The sequence below is a fragment of the Lucilia sericata genome, unplaced genomic scaffold (genome assembly GCF_015586225.1).
Source record: "Lucilia sericata isolate MDLA Ls3-8-SP2 unplaced genomic scaffold, ASM1558622v1 Contig000486F_arrow, whole genome shotgun sequence".
In the NCBI taxonomy this organism is placed as follows: Eukaryota; Metazoa; Arthropoda; class Insecta; order Diptera; family Calliphoridae; genus Lucilia; species Lucilia sericata.
In genome coordinates this window covers 240,764-265,864 of record NW_023994500.1, presented here as the reverse complement: position 1 = coordinate 265,864, position 25,101 = coordinate 240,764, and the positions used below count along the sequence as shown (strand labels likewise).

At 32.0% G+C, this 25,101-nt stretch overlaps 1 protein-coding gene across 6 annotated transcripts; it reads right to left on the bottom strand.

The window, feature by feature from the left end:
* Positions 1 to 1,324: 1,324 nt before the first annotated feature.
* Positions 1,325 to 24,631, bottom strand: LOC119605434 (schwannomin-interacting protein 1 homolog). 6 transcript variants are annotated; one of them, XM_037958544.1, is made up of 11 exons: positions 24,434 to 24,612; positions 14,184 to 14,726; positions 13,769 to 14,102; positions 12,800 to 12,874; positions 11,994 to 12,745; positions 11,293 to 11,929; positions 11,131 to 11,219; positions 3,078 to 3,210; positions 2,628 to 3,013; positions 2,279 to 2,553; positions 1,325 to 1,474 (listed from the first exon to the last, which is right to left on the bottom strand). In XM_037958544.1, exons 2-11 carry the CDS (start codon positions 14,712 to 14,714, stop codon positions 1,408 to 1,410), a joined length of 3,279 nt encoding a protein of 1,092 aa, XP_037814472.1. In that variant the 5' UTR covers positions 14,715 to 14,726; positions 24,434 to 24,612; the 3' UTR covers positions 1,325 to 1,407. The 6 variants fall into 6 exon arrangements, with proteins under 6 accessions (XP_037814472.1, XP_037814473.1, XP_037814468.1 ...); XM_037958545.1 differs by lacking the exon at positions 12,800 to 12,874 and having other exon boundaries at positions 11,994 to 12,760; positions 24,434 to 24,631; XM_037958540.1 differs by having other exon boundaries at positions 11,994 to 12,874.
* Positions 24,632 to 25,101: the final 470 nt, after the last annotated feature.

Here is a 25,101-nt window from a genome sequence, read left to right as displayed (position 1 = left end):
ACAAGCACTTTGCTAAAGTTCTCGAGCTATCTAATCTCTTGCCATAGTAGTCCCGTTACGGAATGACAGTCAGCGCGGGATCAATACCGATACAAAGCCCGACAATGAAAAAGCAATCACTAGTCTAAAGTCAATAGAAGGGGAGACAACTCCAACATCAGGTGAAATCAATCTTCCGGTATAAGGGAAGGTGACCACCCTTTAGATGTCATGAAAGATTGTATTATTTAAAATATAATCCCCATCAACTAATGACACATTCCAGAGCATTCCTTATCCTTTTAAAGCCCGCGTAACCACACCACTAGCACAGCACCTAGTAGTCCGAAATACTCAGTCAATAAATCAGGATCCCTCTGTATGTCAGATAATGTGATGAAGCCCGCAGGATCGGAAAAACAGCATCAAACATCTTGATGAGTTTAATATCGCTAGCAAAATAATGGTAAGCCTTCTCGTAAGGTATGAGGATTATCATAATACATAAGGTGTTCGGACTAGCGCTACTACTGGCCAAAATACAGCTCCCTTTGAAACAAGTTGTCTACATTCCAGAGATTGTTGTTGAAGTTGTCTACATTTTGGGATTAATGCCTCTTTAATATATAACTTTCTTCTCATAAAACATATCAAGCCGTATAATTTTTTAGGATCGGAACCTATACCAACTCTAAATCTTTTCAACTTCTTATTTTTAGAAATTTCAGGAAAGATTTTTTGGAAATAAACTAAGTTTTATACAATATATAGCAAAAAAAAATTACCAGATATGGTTTCGTCTCAAGAATCTGACTGCCGGTAGATTTAAACTTCCAAACAATTTAGTGTCTTACTTACCCAATTCTTAAAGAACTCAAATAACAAACAAAGCTATGAATTTTTGTTAATTTGAAATTTAACTCGTTTTAAATTTTATTTAAGAGAGATGCAGTTTAGAACACTCTATTAATTATTATTATTATTTTTGAAATAGTAGTGGGGGGTATAATTCATAATTATCATAAATATATATATATATATTAATATAAGTATTTATGTTATGTATTATATAATATATGTATGTATGTTATGTAAGTGTTTATAACTGTGTAGTGGTATGTATATATGTAATAGTACTCGTATATGTATGTAATTTTTAATTTGTTTTATTATTTTGTATTTATGTTTTATGCAAGTGTTAAATTTTTCAAATAGTTTTACTTTTTTAGATTTATTTTTATTCCTTTGTTGTTGTATGTATGTAAATACTCATAATAGTTAGTGTTAATTAATAATATTGTAAATAAATTATAAATTAATAAACATTGCCATTTTGTTTTTTTTGGTTTCTCTTTTGTTTTCTCATTTGCTTTTTGAATAAATATTTGTTTGTTTTCCAAGGATTTTTGTGTGTGAATCTATAATAATCTACTTTGAACATTTGTTTACAGATGATGATATCCGCTCTTGCTGGGCGATATGTTCTTTTGCTCCTCTGAAATTTATTAAATAGAAGATAAAAATGCATTATTATAAAATTATAAATAATATATGTTAGGCAAACTACATATATTGAGGGATTGTATTCAACGGTCTCTATCGTAATTAATTAAGTTTTTAGGATAAAAAAATATATTTATTTTGATGAATTTGTGTTTAATTTCTCATTTTAATGAAAATGAGAGATAGCGACTATTGAATAAAGTCTCCCGATCAGTGTTGCCAATATTTCTTCACCATGTCAAAACCCGCTAGAAATCGCCAGATTTATAATATATAGTAGGCTATAGACTAGACTACAGACTAAACTACTTAAAAATAGTCTAGACCATATACTACATTAAAGACGAAACTATAAATCGACTCGACTATAGACTAGAATATAGACTAGGCTATAAACTAGACTAGAGACTACACTATAGACTAGTCTATAGACTACACTATAGACTAGAAAAATATTCAACGTTTATTACAAAGTTGGGCAAAAACGCCAGAAATCCCCAAACCCTGGTTAAAAATCTCCAAATTTTCCGCTAACCGCTTACTAAAACGCTAAATTGGCAACAATGCTTCAGATACTATATCTTTATCCCTTTTTTCTGTTAGGACAAAGTAGTCAACTCCGACTATTCAATTTTTTACAGAACGAAACTCAATTTTTCTAAATTAGATTTATACAACTTTCTGAATAGTTGATCGAAATCGGACCATAAATAAACAAATATAGATAAATATTGAAATAGTTTAACACTTCGTTTCATATCTTTTAAATAAAAAAAAAAACCAAAAATATACTTACATATAACGAGTGAGTTCCTCAATATCTACGAGCATGGTATCTTGACTGTCATGTAAATCATCACGTTCCATTAGATAATTAACAAGTGATTCGTTTAACTCTTCAATGCGTGTATGAAGATTATTGACTAAAATCTGTAATTGTGCTATATTCATATCGGTTAATAATTGTCGCGATAAACGACGTTTGTCCGGTTTTATTTGTACACCAACTTTATCTAAAGAATCACGTATTATGGCTGTTATGGGAGAGACTCGTTGATTTTGACGCTCAATCTGTTAATTAAATAGCAAACAAAATATTGTTTAAATACTTTTATTAACCATTAATTTACTGTTTTGGTTCTTACCTCCATTTGCATGTGGGCCATTTCTTTGGCCTGTGACAAAGCCATACGGGCCTCAATCTGTAGTTTAGCTTGTTTTGTAAAGAAATCACATTCTCTGTCTTCATTGCTAAATGTTTCGCTTAGTTGTTGTTGCAATTGTTGCTGTTGTGTGGTTAGTGTTTTTGTTGTTGTATTGTTATTGTTCAAATTTGAGGCATTCGAACAGCTGACTGAAAGGGGTCGTCCATGATATGGATGCAATTGTTGATTATCGGTTATTGATATTTGGCTGCCATTAAATGGAAATACGCCAACTTGTGATTTAGATTTGGATAGTTTCGGACATGTTTCCGAATCGGAACTATGACTTTCGGTATCAGATGATATTTCTGTAATCCGAGTAAAATCTAAAAATGAGGAAAAACCGTTTGAAATGTTTTGACTGAAATACTGATTGTTATTTTAATTTACCACTTTGCAAGCGTGATTGTATACTGGGTTTCCATAAGTTACGTTCTGGTTGTGTATGCTGTTGCTGTTCATTGCAATTCTCCTCAGCACCCATGGCCAAACGTCGTCGAATTTCCTCACGATCACTGCGTCTCTATAATATTACAATAAACTCAATTAAAACCACTTTACATACAAATTGTTTCCCTAATACTATATATAAAATTTAAGATTTTAATAAAATGTTATTTCTTCACTAATTTCTTACACTATATCTTTTATTATCCTCTACACTGGGATCGGTTACTCTTAGAAACTTATCAACAATATTTATTAGAAACTCCGGTTCTATGCACGATACATCCTTTGTAAATAAAGTCAATTCAATGTTCGAGAATTTATTCTGACTGTACACACGCGGAAACATGCCATCAACAAAATCAAGATCATTTAGGGCGCATGATCTGTATTTGTATGATTTACGATTAAATTTTGCCAAGAACTTGGTTCTCACTTCAAATACAATTTTTTCAAACATTTTGTTTCTTTTATTATTATTTGCGAAAAATAAAAACTAACAAACTTTAACCTAAAAAACTAGCGCAACTGAGTTGTTACAGATCCTACTAACTGTTTAATACTGATTTCATTTCAAAAAAGGCATCACAAACATTTTACAAATTCTTCCTTACATTGCGTAGATCATTGAGAGCAACAACAATACATATGTATGTATGTATTGTAAACATTTACAACGGTTTAATATGCATTTAAAAACAACAACAATTAAAAACTTCTCTATTCAACCCTGATTAGTTTCAGGGGGTTTCAATCTGTGTGTGTGTGGGTACATTCCTAAACAGGGATGAAAATAGCGGTACAAATGTATTTTGATACATTTTAAAAAAGTACTTTGAGTACAGGTATCGGCAGAGAGTTCTCTGCCTGCATACTTATACACATACTTATGTATGTATGTATGTGAGGTAAGTACCATGATCAATATTTACATTTAACTTTCGGGTCTATCCCGAAAGTAAATTCGCAGTATTTGTTGATGATCCGAAATTCATCTAATCCATGCACCGACGATATTTAGTCTAACTGCAGAGTTAAGAGCAACTTCATCAGCCATTAGATAGATTGGAGAAAGTACCAAGAGTTTCTCGTCAACGAAAGAGCGGGAGTTGTAACGATTCTCCTGCAACATCATTTACATGTCTATAAGTCTGCAATCGATTCCCTCACAGATGTGAATCCTTTAAAAGTATAGAGAGAGGATTTTAACAGCAATGTTTGGACCTAATTCGTCTTTTGATAACAATGTGATCTTTGTGAGTGAGGATAGTCGTTACCTGAAATTGTCCTTAAATAATATAGATAGTAAACACTTAAAAAACTTAAGTGATGTATTGACTCCTTTGGACTAGCTTTCTGACTGTCGTTTGGAAGTCTATGTAGTTACGATTGACTTTCTCCTAGGACAAGCAAAGGTTAAAATAGTTAAGCACCTGGGTATTCAGCAACCTAACCTTAAAGAATAGATTATATAGATAGTTCCACTAATAATACTGCGACACAATTCAATTTCAAATGATCCGCCGGAAGGTAGGTGATAATATTTTCTTATATTATGCCCTAAAATTTTAGTTCTTATTGTCTGTCTGTCCGGAGGTCATGGGTTCGATTTTCATCAGAGACTCCGGTAAACGTGTTTCTGCGAATCTGAGTGCATTCCACCGTAGCTACGATTAACTGGTACAATTAATGACAAAAAAGTACCTTTATCAATATTGTTGATACATTTTAGTACCCTTCATCCCTGTTTATTAATAAGATTAAAGAAACCAGTATAGAACAGATGTTTTCAGTTTTTTCCTTATTCTTACTCTATTCGATTGTTAATAATAAATATTTCTTAAGAAGTAGAGTAGAAACCAACTGTCTGTGTGTATATAAGAAGTTACTACTTTTTGTTCTACCTCCCGCAATTTAAACATATTCCAAGAAGTTTTTTAAATATGAATGCATACACTGGTATCTATAGAATGTGGGCAAGTCCTCCGTGAATGATTTGTGCCTGCATATACATATGTGTGTGCGTATGGTGTCATGTGTTAAACTGTATTTATTATTTTAGGGTTGGGATTTTATTTTGTTCGTGTAACAAAAGATGTTATTGAATATCTAGGTAAAAATCGGCAAATATGTATTAATCTCTAAGTACTTGTTCCTGTTTTTTTTTATAAAAATAAAAGAAATATCGATAATAATGATCAAATAAATACAACAGCGATAACAAATGGTTTGAATATTTTAAATCATTGCAAGTACTTGTATCTACACATGTGGATAGAAAAATATGTGTGATTCATATTATAGAGAGATTATTATGATATTTTCAATTGATTTAATTTGGTATTAATTGCAAGTAACATCAATCAACTAAATCAATTAAAAGAAAAGCGTGGCAAAAAATTAAAGGATCTTTTAAGAACTAGGAACAAAACCATCTTTCAAAATTAGACTACGATAAAAGACGCTGCGACAAAGTGTCGATTATATTAATAACACACAAGATACCTTCAATCGCGTGTGTTATTCGAAATTGCTTTTATTTACTAAAGTCCTAACTACGCTCGACAAGAGCGCAGACATAGACATGTTCAATAGGGTGGGTCAAAAATACGATTTTCTCTCGAATCAACTTCTAATGTGGCTGTGGATGCCCTTGAGTGGTTTTGCTATTTTCAACATTCTTTGTCTTAAACGGTTCACCAGCCTCGTTCTGAGATTGGTTCCGCTTGGACCTTTCATCTGCAGCTGCTGCCTTGGATGTGCTGGGTACGGCCATAAACTTCTGCTACTCGTCTAAAACAGTGTGCCATTAGCAGCATTCTTTGCCTTGGCATATCTCGCTTTAAGGATGTCTTTTTGACTCTTCCTTGTTTGTCGTTTTTTCCTCAATTGATCGCCAGATTTGGCTTCAGATAAGAAAGATGTTTTTGACAATGGTTTTGAAGTTAGTGGAGTGCTTAACAGTCGCTGGTTTTGCTATTTTTAACCTTTCTCTACTTAAACGGTTCACCTGTCTCGGTCTGAGATCGGTTACGCTTGGACCTTTCATACGCAGCTACTGCCTAATTGTGCTGGGTACGGTTTCAATAAACTTCTGCTACTCATCTAAAACAGCTTCATACTTAACGCGATTTTCCTCATCGCATTCATGGGGTTAACATTTGCAGCATCCTTGACAATATTGTCCAGAATGAACTTTGCTTTGGCATATCTCGCTTAAATGTTTATTTGGCTCTGCCTTTATTGTCGTTTTTCTTTTGGTGTTTTTGACAATGGTTTTGAGGGTAATGGATTGCTAAGACAGTTGCTCACACTATCTATCTTAGTGAGAAAGGTCTCTTGCCTAGAGGCCAGAAGGTCGTCTTCGGATGATGAACCTTCTTTCGTTGTTGTTGTTATTTGATTTTCTTGTTCTATATTTTGGTCCCATGAGTGGACACGTAAAGATAAGTATGATCCTTCTTAAGTTGTAGTTGTTTTCGATTTTCTTTTTCCATATTTTGGTCCCACAAGTGTGCATGTACGATCCATGAAGTGACGGCGTACATAGACTTAACTAGACATTACAAAGTACCCGTATAGTGGCACCAGAGGTTAGCTATTAGAGATCTTCTTTTACCAGTTATTAGGCATGAATGTCCAAAATGTTATCCTATCCTAAAAACATTATAAATAACATACCCATTCTACGATTTTTAAAGATTCTATGCACGGTATACTTAGCAAGGTACCAGCATTTCAGAGCAGAGTTTGACAAACGTGCGGTTTAAGCCTGTATACAAGCCTATGTATAAAAAATTTTAAACAATAATCAGCTGGGCTAGCGATGTCACCTTGTATTCCGTACAGCCTGATTCTATGGTTTCCCTATACGTACTAATACTATTCCGTTCATTTTTCCCGCCAATTGTTTATATGTTAAAGTACTTCGTGTAAAAAGCCCTAATAGTTTCCCAGATAAACGAATTGTTGTGTTTAATTCATATGTTCTTTTAACTAATATTTTGGATGTAGCCGTGGCACCTCGCCCACTTAAAATTTCGAAATAAAAAGTAGCCTAGTTCGTTCCAGACATACAGGAAGACAGTGTAAAAATTTCAAGAAAATCAGTCCAGCAGTTTAGCCGACTATAGACTTCAAATCAATTCAAATCAATTCAACTAATTTTATGTTTATAGGTCCATATTTGAACCAAGCGCTCATATAAAGTACCTTTCAGAGAGTCAGATTATTTTCAATAAATATCTAGGAGCTGAGGTAAATTCTGATCCGTGGTAATAAATGAAATAATATCTAACATACTTCGTAGAAGAGACAATCTTCTCCAGAACATAAGATTTGATCGAATCAGAAAAAGTACCTCTAGTATACAGTGTAGGGTATACCTAAAATATTTGAGAATCACTGAGTTCTAAAGTAAACAAATACATGTTTTGCACAAGTCGTCTCTGACTCATACTAAATTTTAAATTTGAAAAATTAAAACAATTTTAAAATATATATGTAATTGGGAAACACTGCTACCCTCTAGAGCATTTCGTTAATGTTTTACATATTATGACATGGAAATATTAACAGAACATTAACCCTTTTGAAAAATGTACATTTTGCATCAAGGTCGTAGTGACGTAGTCATGATAATACGGCTTTTAATGCAAAATTAAGTTAAATGAGTGTTGTGTGTATAAATTTTAAATACTTCATTCATATACATAAATTATTTTCTTATTTTTAAATAAAAACAAGTTTTTGTTTTAGTTTAGTTACTTTCAGTTTTGTTTTTATAAATAAAATTGCCTTAATCTTCGAAACTAAAACAGATTAAGGTTGTTTGAACTTAAAAGTTTTAAACAGTACACTTTGAGTCATGTCGATCATACCAGTTGCTAATTTTTAATAGTTTTTTTCTGACACTGTTAATAAATTAGGTTTACATTAATGAAAGTATGTTTAAGTATATTTTTAGATACCTCTTCTTTCCAATTGCCCGCCGTATTGTTGACAATCGATGTGAATAGTTCCACTGTATCAACACTTTCGTTTTCATCGTAGCACAGTGTATATAAATCGAATACAAATCTAGAATCCTTCTTATAATGACGACGCGTTCGCGCATGGAATTTTAAAGATTCGTCAAAATCATCAAATGTATCTTCAGTGGCCATGGCCAATAGCGATTGCAGAAATATTATTTAGTTTGGTCGGTCTATTTGGCATATAAGCTTATTTTTACGACCATATATTAAAAAAACAAAACTTTTTTTTAATTATAAATATACAGCCACAAGATACAAAAAAACAACAACACACTTTAACACGAACGAATAGATTTAATACGAAAATTATTTAGCTGGTTTAAAGGTTTTTTTTAATTTCATACGTTATTTGTATCTCAGAGTATCTTAGAGGATGGACAACAACACGACATGCTTTTTCATATTTTGTATCTTATAGATTTGTTTTATTTTTGTTGTTAACAAAATAATGACGTTTTTTTAATTATTTCAATTTTGGGTAATTGTGTAACGAATTGAAATTTACTCTTCGTTTACTATGATTCAGCTTATGATCATTTATTTGAAAGCAAAGGTTTAAACCGCGAACTGCAAGAGAAGTAGAGTACTTTTTGTTAACCTTGCCTCTTCTTCATTCAGTTAAGTTTAAAACACTCGTTTTTCCGTTAGTCACTATGTAGTTTATCGCCTGAACTTAAAATTACAACTAAACAACTAGCAACTAGTTGACTGACAGACATACTGGCTGTTGGGTTGGTTGGTTGGCTGCCTCCCTGGCTGATTGTTTAGTTTTTTTGGCTTGGTACGACGTGCAAAGAGATTGCAACAAAACTATATTTTGTTTTTTTATTATTTTCGAAAAAATAAATAATAATGGAAAAAAAATGAAATTACAACTTAAACAGAAAGCTTTAATAAACTCCGGTGTGAAGTGAGTGATGTACGATCTGCATGGTTGATTCTGAGAAGTGTTGTCGTGCTTTTGCTAAAATAATGAGGTTGGGCAAATCTTTACAAATGAAAACAAATATATTTCCGAAATAATTGCTAATAAGGTACTTTTCAATTTAACCAATATTGCTAATTTACCATTATTTTAAAATTTAAGCTTTTTTATACTCTTCACCACCACCAGTGTTGGTAATTTAATATATTAACAATGTAGTCCAGATGACCAATATTTTTAAAATGATCAATATTATTGTGCCATTTCCAAAGACGAAATAGATGATCATGTATGATTTTGAAACCATCTTACCTACTCCAAGTCTACAAAGATCATGTTAATGTAAGCCTCTAGTAACTGTAGTATTGTTGTAGAGAGGAAACTTTTTGCTTATGCCCATTTCCGGCCTTTCACAAAGAAGGAAAATACAATGGTACCACTTGTATTAGATACCATACATCTATTACCATTCAACCCAGCCCAATTCTCATTCATCCGACACACTCACTCTAGATTACGGATGGGTAAGACCGCAACACCGATTTTATCCCGAATTATAGACTTTACCGTGTATCAGTCCTTGAACCAATATTCTCTTCCCGCGAAGGGACCTCTCCAATAACCGGGGCAAGGGCTACCGCCAACTACTTAGATCTCACGGAGCTTTAATCAGCACAGGCATTGTGAAAGGACACTCTCAGTGGCACTAAACTTTTCGAAAGCTTTCTAAACAGTCAGTCACACTCCACACTCTTTCAGGACTTTCTGAAATCCAACATGATCAACAACTTGAAGAGATAGATTGTGGTCGTCATCCGTTCGTTGGGGTTTAGAGACAAGAGACCTATAGAGTGAAACAAGGAGTACCACAGGGCGGTGTCATATCCCCCTACTGTTTAACTTCTACTCCCCACATGGTGTGCAAGTAATTAACCTGAAATTATTACCAGTAATGTTTTTAGCAATACCTGGACGAAGGTAGTTCACCGGCTGAGAACCACCCAATTTTTAGAGGGGTTACCTTTGATAGCCTGTATGTCTCCTCAAATCGCTAACCAGCAGTACTTGGAATATGGACAAACGTTTTTATCTAACTACAAAACAATTGGTTAGACAGTGGTCAATTATGCAGCTCCTGTGTGGTCTTCTGATACCCGGTAGAGAAATAAACAAAGCTGCTAAAATGCTTCGCTACTGATTGTAGCAGATCACCTACACGAGGAAATAACGGTCCTCCCAGTGAGGGAACATAATGTCATGCTGACTCAACAGTGCCATCTGAGATGTCACTCAACTCAATGGTCCTCCCCAGCAAGGAACATTATGTCATGCTGACTAAACAGTTCCTTCTGAGATTTCACCGGAAGAGATATCCCAATATCAACATCAAACAGTTGAATGCTCCCCCGGGGAATGTCAGGATAGACTTTCGTGTATACGAAGTTATGTGCAGGATCCCTTGGATCATAATTCGTAAACAGCAGCTTTATTGAGACTCCATGAAGAGAAAAACCTGCCGGGGAAGACAAGATTTGTTCTGCTATGGTGTAACAGTTCTACAGCTACTGGTCCCGCATATACCGTGATGTCCCTTATATACATATGCCCAGCATGTGGTCTGGGTACCCACCACATATTGAAATAGGATTATGTTGAGCACATTCGAAGATTATAACATCATATCATAGACCTAAATTCTATCCAAATAAAAACATGTCTCCACGATAGAAAAACTGTTAGAAATGAGCTACTTTCTCTAATTTGCAACATTTTAATCTGGAAGACTAACGAGAATGAAAGATTTAGGGAGAATTTTATTTGACGAAAGGAGTTTCTAAAAAAGTTGAGTTCTTTCTCCATTGTTCTGCAATATTAAACCCAAGGAGAATGTAGTAATTGCATGAGCAAGATAATTCTTTCGGAAATATTGGAATCTTAAGTTTAAAAATCTCGAATTCTGACATTATTAATTTTTAAAATGATTTTCTAATTCAATCAAGTATGAATATTATCTTAGTTTCAATATCTTCCTTACCTTCTTTTCAATTTCCTTGGCCATTTTTAAATGTTGCTGCAATTGTTCCATGTCAACTTCCGTGCCAATTTTATAAGCGTCAAAGAGTTCTATATGAAAACATACATACAAATTGTTTAGCTTCAATATTTCACAATAAACCCAGTTCCATTTCGTACTTACCCAATGCACTTGGTGATATTAAATCTGTACTACCGCGTGAACCACGTTCATTAACCGAATTCTTAAGATACTGAGCCCATGATGATAATTTTGCATATTTACTATTGCTTAGAATTTGTTCTTTGTCACTGATCAATTGTTGATATTGATTCAATTCAGCTTCCTCCCGCTTTCGACTCGAAATACCATCGGATTTATTACTATTACGTTTAGGATGAAATAAGCGACTTGCAATACTCGGTTTCGAATGGTTACTTTTAACTACTTTAGCCGATTTCTCAATGTGATTTGATTGGGATTTCTTATTAGAGCGAGATGTCTGTTGGCAACGTTTGTACTCAATTGCTACGGGGGGTAGTTGTCGGTCGTCATAGGAAGATTTTTGATATTTGGGTTTCGAGCGTGTATCGGACTTGGGAGATGGTTGAGGACTTGAATTGGTTTGCATATGAACTTTAGTAAGGGTGTTTTGAGGAGAATTATTTGCGGACAATGGTAAATCAACAGCATTATCATCAGCTAACTCAGGGGATATTTTATCGGCATCTTCATTCTCGGTTTGTTGTTTATTCAAGGCCTCCAAATATTTATTAGTATCGATTTGATCTTTGGCTACCGATAAAACTGCATCGGAAATCTAGGACAGAAAGGAAAGTAAAAAACAGTACATTTTGTATGTCATTTACCTTAATTTTGTTTACCTTTTCTCCTTCCTCCATAGGTAATGGCATCATATCTTGAGTATCAACTAAACGTCTATAGCCACTAACCAATAAACCAAATTCTCTTTCCACTTCTTGACCAAAATCGCCAATTATATCGACGGGTGTTAAACCGAAAGACATTTCATCTTTAATTTCATTACTACGCATGCCATAACAATTAACCCCGTGTGGCTTATCCAATTTCAAATTTGCATTCTTAGCTTCATGATATTTTCTTTCGGGAACAAGATGAGGACTTACGCCTCTTAGTAGATCAGGTCGATTTTCTTTTTTATTTAACGGTTGCACGTGCAGATTATAATTCTTAATTAAAATATCCGGTGTAATAGAAACTGGTGGCATATTATTGTGGTTTTGTAGGGCACACTCTTGCTTCTCCAACAGAGTGAGCGTATTTTTCAAATGATCTTGCAAATCGGCAATATTAAATGGCTGATGGTTAGGGTTACTATTGCGATTGGTATCTTCATCGAGAGAGGGTCTATGACCCTTACTGCATTCCATTAGATAAATATCATCTTCTGCCTCGGCATTTTCTATGAAATCCAAATTATTCCGCTGTTCACTAGGATTCATAATCTTTTCGGGAGTGTTATTGTTGTAGGTGTTCAATTGTATTTGGGATTTTTCCTCGTTGAGACTTTCGAAACTGTCGGCGCTTAGTTCCATTTCATACTCGGACATATCGCTCTCGTAGGAATCGGAGGGTGAACTAGTAATAAAATGTTCTGAGAGGGTGTGAGCTAAATGTTGAAAACCCGGATAGTTAGGATTAATTATACCTCTGGGAAAAAATGAGTGCTTTGGTGTGTGTAAGGAGCCGCTAGATGATGAAGCTGATGTCAAAAAGTCATCCTCTGAAATTAAGTTATTTTTTGTGGGTATTTAGTTTAAGTCTATATAGAATGTCATATTCTTTTGAACACTGATTAAGAAAACTGATGAATCAGTTAGAACTTTCAGTTGAATGGTTACTTCAAAAGCCTAGAAATTATTAAATTTGGTTTCGAATAACTTAGGAACTGGACCTTAATTAGGATTTTAACCAGTAAGCGGATATTAGCCGAATAATTGTTCGATACTTTTAATATAAAATGAAATAATAATATAGTCTGGACTATAAAATAATCTAAGGTCTGGATTATAGAATAGTTTATAGTCTGGATTATAGAATAGTCCATAATCTGGTCTATAGAATAATCCATAATCTGGACTATAGAATAGTCTATAGTCTGGACTATAGAATAGTCTACAGTCTGGTCTATAGAATATTCTATAGTCTGGACTATAGAACAGTCTATATAGTCTGGACTATAGGATAGTCTATATAGTCTGGATTATATGTATAATAGTCTATATAGTCTGGACTATAGAATGGTCTATAGAATAGTCTATATAGTCTGGACTATAGAATAGTCTATAGTCTGGACTATAGAATAGTCTATAATCTGGACTATAGCATAGTGTATAGTCTGGACTATAGAATAGTCTATAGTCTGGACTATAGAATCAGTTATATTTTAGAATTTGTAAGGAAAAATAGTTTAAAATTATGAAATGAAATAATTTCGAAACTTTTAAACTAAAAATGTTTGGAATTATATCGGATATTAAGTTTAGGTCCCTAGGTTAGGGTTCAGTTCGTATGTTCGGACTGTAGTTATGAAGATGATGACATTTTAGGTTAGAGCAAACATTACTTCTAACAAGCTCAAATAGAAATTAATGAATGATTCCTTATCAATACCCACCTTTTTCATCACTGTCATAAATTGATTTAGTATCACTGCACAAATCGATCATGGAATGATCATCATAATCATTATCGTCTGGTTCAAAACCACTCTCAACTTTTTCCGTTTCTAATAGATCTTCTGATTTATTATCAATTTGTTCTAAATTCTCCTTTTCAATCTTTTTACAATGTGCAGCATTGTATTGACTAAAAGCCACATCAAATGGATTCGTACAAATGTGTTTTCCACCACAATCGTTATTGCTATTAGGAGTTTCGCGCGAATTAATTAATTCAATGGGATCCAAATCGGTATCAGTCACATGATCATCCGAACCATTTTTTAATAACTATGAAAGAAAATTAAATGAAAATAAAATGAAAATCTTTTAGTGTTTTATTAAGTTGTTAAGAGATTCATTGGAACTAACATTAATATTTTCAAAATCTCTTACACAATCCTCATAAAAGCTTTTATTCGTGTTAAATATTTCCTTGAAACTTTTGTAAGTGTTTCCAGTATTGTTGGCGTCTTTGTCGTAACAATCTTCGAATGGATTTACAAGTGTTTTGGGTAGTGCTCCGCAACAGTAGTGTGGTACAATGTTATTATCATTTAAATGATTCAATATTGGTGGAGAATATTCTGTAGGTGTGGAATTCAAAGCTTTCTGTATAAATTCATCTGCCGAAGAGGCATAATTTGTTATCGTTGTCGTTGCTGCAGTCGTTGCGTTTGCTGCTGAGGCAACTACTGTATTAGCAGTTGGAGTGGTTGATGTTGTCTCCCTAAAAAAATTATTGGGTGTTCCCGTTATCGGTGTATTGTCGAATTTATTGTGCCCTGATCCAAGTGCTGTTAAAAGCAGGGAATTTGTGCTGTGATTTTCTCGTTGGTTATTAAGTGGATTGAATACAGTTGCAGCGTAACCAGCTGTGGCAGATATATCGGGAACTCGCATAACGGTCAAAGTCTGTAAAAACAAATTAATTTAAGTATAATTTAAATTGAAGTATTTAATTAATATTAATAAAATTATATCATTGCCTAACTAAGAGCCTGGGGAAAATTCAGCATTTTCCTCTATTTGTTTATTCATCTTTATTAACGCAAAAAAATATGTTTATATTTAATCCAGCACCAGATTGCACTCAAAATTGTTTCATTTATTTCTGTTGAAAGTACATCAAAGCTTATTTACATCCGTCTGTTGGTGCGTTATGTACTCTACATTATAATTAATGATAACATAGGTTCATTCATAAGCTGGTCATTATGTTTGATGCATTTTAAAGTTTGCATCTAACAACTCCGAAATACCCATTGCCCCAATAAAAAACTAAAGGTGTGTTAATACTTTATGAAATATTTGACAAAAAAGGCCTTTTTGATTAACTTGAAACATATAAGCTTTAGTTTAAAGTGAACGCAGTTTAATGTCATTATTAATAAAATATTAAATGTTTTATTTTGATTTTTTTCCCTTGAAGTATGTTTAATATTCCATTATGCCGCGAGTTCTGTTTGAAAGTATTATTTAAAAAGGTTTTGTGGCTTTCAGTTTTGCTTAACAGCGAATTTCATTTTGTAATTATATTCTTGTGGTTTTTAAGGCTTAAAATAATTTCAGTCTAATTCTGTTATTGCAGTGTAAGATTTTTTCCATAGCAAGCATATTGCTGCAGGTATTTTGTACTTCATTTTGAATTTTTTTATGTCAGTGTATTAAATGAATGAATTGTTGTTAATAGGTGCTACAAAAAGGATAAAAGTTTAGCATCCCACGAGAAATATTGAGGTAGAAATGACAAACAGAAATATTAGGGTAGTTTCTATTCCTAAAATCGGCAACAAAGGACATGAGATTGCGAAAGATTTCCGTCTAATTAGACATTCTGTATTTCAATTTTAACCGACTCACATACAGGAGTTGGTAAGAGATATACTTAGAAAGATCATTGCAATCTAAAATAATATACTATGGGAGCCTTTCCAGTAACAGAGGGTGCCTTTATTAACGTTACTACTTCTGTAATCCAACAAGAGTTCATTCTATAAAAATCAAAAAAAGACGATGGTTGATATGATGTGATTAATAAAGCCTGTTCAATTTGCTCTTGTAACTCAACAACTGGATCATAGAAAGTGATCTAGGAGAAAAATCTAAACAAAACAGAACTGCACACAGCAAAGACCAGGAGTCCAAGCTTCAAACTGCCGCTATTAAAAAACTTGCGAAATTCATGGATTCTAAAATAGCATGGAAAATGAACACCCAATACAGAGTGACTATACTAGTCCATATAAGGACTTTGATTGAAGGTGGCTTCTAGAAGCGATGCAGTGGTAACATAGTGAATGAATATATCACCAAGATTTATACGGGTGGTTAAAAGTGAACTGCCCATTGTTTTTGGTGTCTTCTGCGAAGAACTTGTGTTAAGAATCGTCTTTCGTATGAATCTTTTATATTCAAGACAATATTGGAAGATCCAGGCAGCGCTTCATTCATTAAATCTTATACCATAATATTTTTGTTGGTCAGACAATGTAGGAATAATTTGTCAAGGCAGGGTTGTCTTTCTGACATTATCTCATTTTGGATATGCGTATAGACGAAACTACTACGAAATGGAATCTTCTGAATGGAATATCTTATATCTATGCCGGTAAATTTCCTGCATGCTGGAAGATTGCTAATGTAACGCCAATTCCTAAAAAGGAAGAGGCTAATAACCCTGATAATTACCGCCCAACAGCAATTTGTTTAGCACTTTCTAAAGTTATGGAAAGTATGGTAAATTTCCATCTTGTTAAGTATTTAGAGACCAACAATTTATTTAACGACCGCCAGTATAGCTTTTGTATAGGTCGTTCTACGGGAGACATACTAGTCTTCCTTTCGGAGAAATCGTGTCATTGCATGCACCCTTTTGGCGAAAGTAAAGTGGTGGCTCGAGATATTTCCAAGGCGTTTGATAGAGTGTGGCATGGTGCACTTGTATCAAAACTAATTGCATTTGGTGTCGCAACTTCTCCCGATTTATTTCGAGCTTTCTCAGTGTTGTTATAGATGGGATTTCATCAAACGAATTCAAGATTAATTCAGGGGTACCGCAAGGCTCCGTTCTTTCCCCTATACTATTTCTTATCTTCATAAATGACCAACTCTATCTACTCTTTTGCTGATAATAGCAATATTTGCCATTGTTATTCATTCAATTATAGAGATTGGGGCAATGAGGCGCAATATAAATGAATCGCTTAATCACGACTTAATAAAAATCTCTGAATGGGGTCGTGTTAACAGAGTCGATTTTGACACCCGCAGGACTTAATGATGTTTTTTAACACAAACGCTTGGCAGATTTTGGTGTTCCATCTATATATATGTGTGGTGTAAATATTAAGAAATCGGAAACTCTTGATGTTCTGGGCACGAAAATACAGTGCGATGTCCGCTGGACTAAATACATTTTTCAAGTGTCGAAAGAAGCATTCAAGTGTCTCGATTTTTTGAAACGGTGTAAGACATACTTCACACCCATTTGTGGTAGATTGACCAGTGGACCGCACAACACACTGCAGGGAAAATTCATTCTTCAGCCGCACTGTTCGTATGTGGAATAAACTTCCTGCAGAAGAATTTCCTGCCACTTTCGAAGTATGAGGATTTAAATCAAATGTCCACAAACACCACTCCCACTATCCTCCTTCCCATAACCTATTTTCCTAGTTCCATAAGTAGGGGTCATCCCCTAAGTGCTGGTCCAATTAAAAAAAGCTATGCAAAATATTATGGTGTTAATATAACGATAATAGGCCAAGTAAAATCCCAAATAAGTTACGATGCATTTTCAATTTAGAAAGAAACATTATTGAACTCCTTCTTTGTAAGCATATGGCGTAAGTATGTACATACATATATCTAAAGGCAAAGAAAGTTTTTATTTGAAACATGCAAGAAATTTGAATAAAATATCTTTATAACTAATTATAACATAAAATTCCTTTAATATTCTGTCATTCTCCACATAAATAAGGAAATTATTGTAATATTTTTTCACCCGTTTTTTTACCTTTGGCAGTTGAACTGCATTAAAAGGAGTACGAGTCTGAGATCCTTTTTGAACAAACTCATAATGTGTTTTTTTAACAAACAATTTCGTTTGTATATTTATTTGTGCCGTGTCAGTACCTAATAAACAACTTTTAAGCATTGGCGAGCTGGTAAAATCGCAAACAAATGAAATTCTTTCACTTTACCATTTTATACTCGTGTACTTTTGTTTGGTGTTGCTTTCTTCTTTTTCAGTTGTTGTTATTTTTTTTTTTTTCATAAAATGAGTCAATTTTATTTCTCAGGGGGGTTTGTAAAGAGGAATAACAAAACGAGTACATAATATTCCCCAGTGGTCGGTGGGTTTGAGCTGTGGTGCCATCATATAGTAGAATTGTAATTTTCGCAAGTCATACAATTTGTTCGCGAAATATAAATATGCAATGTTAGTAGTCAAGTGTGTAAAGTATTTTACATATCTACTCCTGTTAGGACACGAATTTATTTATATAAAATTAAATAAATACTTACAAATATACTTGTAAAAAAATATTTCTATATAAATTTGCATATTTCTTTAAACTAAGGGTGTGTTTTTAAAATTGTCTGATTGTATTTCTGTAAAATGATACAATAATATGATGCACATATTCCCTGAAAACAGATACCATGAAAGGTGACCTGTGTCACCACCTTAGAATCTGAATACATATTATTTTACAAAAACGCCTATCATTATATTCTATTGAATGAAGATTATTTGAAAATAACAAAGATTGGTACATCATTATTGGTTTATTTCAGAATAAATTGTCATTTAAGTAAACGAGTAATTCATTTCCTTAAAAACATTTACAAATATCTATATATATTAACATATGTACTTATATATTACTTTATTATTGTTTTAAATGTTTATTTTAATATTTTCTAACATTTTTCATATTACAAAAGTAATATTTGCAAAAATAACAGCAGTTCATTGTTTATGTTTTTGACTGAAAAATTAGCAATACTAACAAAGTTAACTTCTCTTAATTGAAAAAAAAAAACACAATCATCAGTTAAAGTCGGCCTAAATTTGTTTCGTGTTTAATATAACAGCAAATTAAGCCTAGTTTAACTGAATAGTAAGAAATCCTCCCTTACTTGTTAATGCCTCACTTTCTCATTACATCAAGATTTTATAACATTCTTGGATGATTCATAAGAGTACATACATACATACGTATTCATCAGGATGTTTTTATTACATTAAGAGCGGATTTTTGAGATGGCAATCAAATGCCAATTAATAATCAGATTAGTTAATCTAAAAATAAATTTAATCTTATCTTAAAAATTCTGCTATTAAATCGTATATGAATATTTCAAATTTCGGTATTAAGACCTAAATTTCCAGTTTTTTTGGAAATAGGAATTAAAAAGAAACATGTTTAATTACAATGTTGAGATATAATACACGTAAGATAACGTAATTTTTGTAAAATTTTAAAACGTGTTGTATCGCTCTTTTGCAATTCAGGTGACGATATATATATATATGCAATTTCAAACATTATGATGGTAGATAACTATAATGATAATAAAAGTATTGATTCGTAAAAGGTAAATAGTAGTTTGGTCATCGATATTTAAAATTTATTTTAATTTGTTTACGAATTTCTACTCTTTCACATTTAGAGTTGCCATGCAATTCATGCTTTCATATTAAGGTTTTGTGGAAAAAATCTTTTAATATCTAATGAGTTAATTAATTGTGACCAAATTAACAAACAAATTATTTTTATCAACAATTAATTAAACATTAATGTATATTGCATTATATAGAACTTGTCTCATGAAGTTACCATGGAGACAGACTACTTCAATAAATATTCTTCGAAACATGTTAAAGTAGCTTGAACAGTTGTAATGGAAATAATGAGTTGGTCACAATTATTAATATGAAATTTTAAATATATATATATATATATATATATATATATATATATATATATATATATATATATATATATATATATATATATATATATCTATATATATATCCAATGCTACAAAAATTACAATAAAACAAAATCATTCCACCTAAAATTTTTCTGTATAACATCCAAAATTAAAGTAAATTCACCTTTTTGTCGAACAAAATAAAGTGTAAATTTTATATATCATTATTTAAATTTTTTGTATATCACAATTTTTTATCTATTTTGGTTCTGATTTGAATATCTGGATCTACTTAAGCCATTTTTTTAATTTTTTTACCATTATTATTCGCAATCGCCTTCCCTTCCCCTTGCTTTCCCCCATACGATTATTTTCAAATGAAATCCGTTTTTGTTCGCTATTTCAGCAGAATTTTTTTATCAATTGTGGTCAAAAATTAATCTATTGGATTTAGGGCGATGGTCTGAGTAGGTCATTCCAATTTTTCAGTGTTTTTTTTCTTACAGCAATGTTTTTAACCTTTGTCGTGTGTTTGAAGTCATAAATCTGTTGAGGCATTAAGTGTCCCAAATCCATTTTTACGGCATTTATTAAAAAAAAAATTATTAAATACGCTCGTGAATTGCTCAATTGTTATTGTTTACTCCATCTTCACTAAGATTCCCGCTCCTAAGGTTGAATAATGTACCAATACCGATAGCCCCCCACCATAATGTTTAAAACCTGGGGTATTGTTTTTAAAATATTGTATATTGAAGGGTTTAACTCACACTCATTGTCGACATTTTAAAATTTTCGGTACAAATTAGGACTCATCTGACTATCTACGCAAATTTGAGGTAAAAAATACAAAATTAAATACTAAAACCGAAAAAAAATTTCCATGCTTTTAAATGTGTTGGTGAAAGATTGAACGTATGGGTCAGTTGATTCTTCGTATGTGTTTAATTTTTAATGTTAGCTGTGGGGAACCTAGGGGAAATTTATTCAAAAAGCTCTAGTGAACACTATGTGAGCATATTACAGTCAAATCTTAAGATCAGTGCCTTCGAAATGGACTTGGGCAACTTTATATCTCGGAAAGATAATAAGCTTAAGCGCTTGATAAAGTTAAAAAATAGCATTACTGTAGGAAAGAACACTAAAAATTTAAATAAGTTGCTCAGAGCACCGCCCTAAATCCAATAGATTAATTTTGGACCACAATTGATCAAAAAATTCCGATGAAATAGTGATCAAAAACGGATTTCTTTTGAAAATAATCATATGCGAAAAGCAAGGGGAAGGAAAGGCGATTGCGAATAACAATGGTGAACAAAATTACCAAAATGGCTTAAGTAGATCCAGATATTAAAAGCAGAACCAAAATAGATAAAAAATTTTGATATACAAGAAATTTAAATAATGATATATAAAATTTACACTTTATTTTGTCCGACAAAAAAATTGAATTTACTTTTATTTTAGAAGTTTTACAGAAAAATTGTAATTACAATAATTTAGTTTTATTGTTATTATTGTAGCGTTGTATATTAACTAAATGATTTTGAAAAAAATTTCCATATTCAATAATCATTTAACCGATTTTTCGATGAAAGAATATAGCATGAGTACTTTTGCACTTTATTTTGTCCGATAGTGTATATATATATATATATATATATATATATATATATATATATTTAGCTTGCTTTGATAAATTGCATATCTTCAGTTCTTCTTGTAATTGAATGAGATAAGGGTATGCAACCGCCCCTTTCTATTCCCTACGGGGCATGTACAAACACCTTTAAGATGCGTTTAACAACCTCGCATATAGTAGAATGGCCTCTGTTAATTAACAAACAGCAACTAGAAATGTAAACGGTAGACCGAAGTAAGAATCCGTCCAATATATTAAAGACAAGTTTATACTTACAAAGAACACACAGTAGTAAGTCTGACATGAACGGACCTGAACATACAGATATTACAAACGAATCATATACCGTAGATCTATCACCATATAATACAACACTTTCAAATGATTATACAGATGTGGCGAGGTCTGTATACCCTAACTCTTCCTGTATCTCACTCATTTGATATCAAATCATTCCTAATATTTTGTCCCACGGTGGTATCTGCTGTCTAGGCAATAACGCCGAAACATAATCAGTCTTTAAACCAACATTCTCCGATTTCCATCGGTTCTCGTGGTACTGATTATAAAAATCAAATCATTCCTAATATTTAGTCTTGTCTTTCCTCGAAATGACTTATCCCAAAAGCAGCACAAGACAAAGTCCGAAACTTTGCCCTGCAAGACACCGATTCCCTTAATACCAAATAGGTAGTATTCTCTGATCAAACCGCAAGTCAAATGAATAGCCGAGAAATCGAATGAAACCATCACTTTATAGTCGCGAGAGAATAAAGCAATAACACCAAGCTGAAGGCGGTTCAACAAGTTAACATGCCTCTGGGTACTAAATTTTGGCAAATTATATTACTTGTGCGATTAGTGTAAAGTTGCCTTACGTTAGCTACCTCTAATATACCTTTTTCAGCTCTACCGCCGTTACCGCTTAAATGCTGTTACCAAAAGATGCCAAAATAACATTACCATTACCGAAGTAAACAAAAATACCATTATCACTAAACAATTATTCCAATAATATGATTCTGCCCACTGTGTTTTGTTAAGACTAATTTCATAACTTGTAAAACGCTTCTTCAGCTTACTACTGTTACCGTTAAGATACCTTTACCAGATAAGCAAAATTACCATTACCGCTTTTTTGGAATATCGATTAAATTTTAAATTTGATTACAAAAATGGCAGTGGCAACAAGATATATTTCTTCCAAGAAAAAATATTATAAGCTGAACCCCATTATATTTAAATAGAATTATTATAAATATAAAGTATACTTTTAGGCTGATATTTCATAAAAATATTAATACACACAGAAATGGATTTGAAGCTAGCACAGGCCAACTAATTTTGAATACAGAGAACAAAGTATACTTTCGGTTCTGTAACCAAATCTGACCTCAGAATACATCCGGTTATCGAGATATTGTTCATAAATTAAAAAAAAAACTTTTTTTGGCCATATTTGAGATGTTATAACAGCGCTAAGACTCCTTTTTATTTACATACGTTTTACAAAATTTGAGTTAAGATATCTCTCAAAAATAAGAAGATATAGTAGAGGTTAAATCCTTATTTTAAAGTCGACATATTGGACTTTTAGATTACATAATAGATTTTATAAATAAAGGTATCTTCGCCTCAATAAAGGTATCTTCTTCTCAAAAATATGGACAAAAACGGGTTTCAAACTTTGCTACACTATAGCTTAAAAACTTAATATGATAAATTCTGATGCGATTCTGATACAGATGCGTGTTTAGCCTAGCTCAATCAATTAGAAATAAACACTTTGATCTCAGGGTTTTGACTTTTTTCAAATTTTGTTGGCCTGTGCAATCTTGTTTAACTTTTGCCTAAAAATGTAATTGTTGCATATTTTAATATTAATACAATTAAATAAATTTTTGTTAATTATCAACACGGTTAAATATAAATGTAATTTAAATACTTTATTAACGTATATTTCCTAAAAAATATATGTAAAAACTTACAATACCTTAAATAGACTTTAAAAGTATATTAAATTTTTCTATAAAAAAGTACATTACGACTTTTAGGTGGAACCATTATTATAAATTTCACAATTTTTAAAGGCAACAGTTAACAGTTTTTCTCTAGATGTAACTCAAATGAAAAATATTTTTTATTTTTTAGTATGAGTATTATATGATGTCATTAATTATAGAGATTTTATAATATTCATTAAAATCTACATATTTTGTGGTGTCATGAAAAAAATTTGTATTAATTAATTTAAGAACTCTTGGATTTTAATCAAAATTTTCTATTGTCTTTAGACTGTTGAAGATGTTGTATTGTTTTCATTTGTTAGTTTATTTTTTAAAAATATTTTGTTTTTATTATTAGTTTTTTTTTTGTAATAAATATTATACTAGTTCTATTATCCTTGAACGATGTTAGAAATTTGCAAGGATTCGTAAATTGATTTTTTTTCTTGACTTACAAATCAACGAAGATTTATTAACAAATTTTTGTTTTTATACACATGCGCATTACCATTAAAATAAAACTAAATAAATAAATACACGTATTTACTTTATTTGAACCAATTAAGGAAATTTAAATAATTTATTACTATGGCTTTATATAAAAAAGCTATATTTAAATTTATTTCAAGCAATCAGCGACAGTTAACTTTGTTATAACACGCATATTTTGTAAAAATGATGAAACAAGTTTTACTTAACAATTGTTTTTCTATCAAATCGATTAGTTTAATTTTAATATGTCTGTGTAAAACCCAGCATTTTTTAATTATTTAAGTTTCACTTTCAATAACATTTAATTGCTATTTGTTGAAAACAAAAAGAAATGGCATAGCAAATATGTACTTGCAACTAATATATTGAAAAAAATCGATAAAATTTTACTTTAATTACACATTATAAAAGTCTTCACCCACCCACCCATACCAACCACCCTCTTTTCATTTACACTCAATTAAAATTTGTCTATTCAGTTTTTTCGTTATTTATTTATAGAAATTCTATTTACACTTCGTTTGTCCAATTACCTAAATTTTCCTAATTTTATATTTATGTTAATTTTGTTGCAAACAATTTAAAAAATTGTATTTGTTGACAAATAAAATTAATGGAAAATTGTTGTTCTTGTTTTTTATACACTTCCGTGGTAATTCGCCATCGACCGCAATTTCAACTATTACCGACTTTGTTTTAAAGACTGACTGACTGACCCTTGGAATCTATTTAAAAAGTCAGAGTTCTACTTTTAGTGTTTTTAAGGTGGTGGTTGTTGTTTGTGGCACTTTGCAGGGTGCGCAAGTCCTTTTGTAAATGCTGTGGAGACCACGTGAATACGATGGCCACTATTGAAAGAGTGTCATACAATTAGCCGGTTGACTTTTGTTTATATTTATTTTTTTATGTAAACAGAGAATTTCTACACTTAACGGTTTCTCTCATCTACACAGGATGTATGTAGTGTTGCCATATATTGAAGTGTGACAGTTTTTGAATGATGTAGCACTGTAAGTAAAAAAACGCCTATATGGGTAGTAGAATCTAGTGGCATACTCCGGTTTGAAAAATCAGCTCATATAATTATAGTCATATATCAGAAGATATTATATTGAAGTAAAAATATATTGTTTATTGTTAAAGATTTTTCCATATTACAATGGAATGTATATTTCTGAAATTGGCTTTCACCGACATTTTG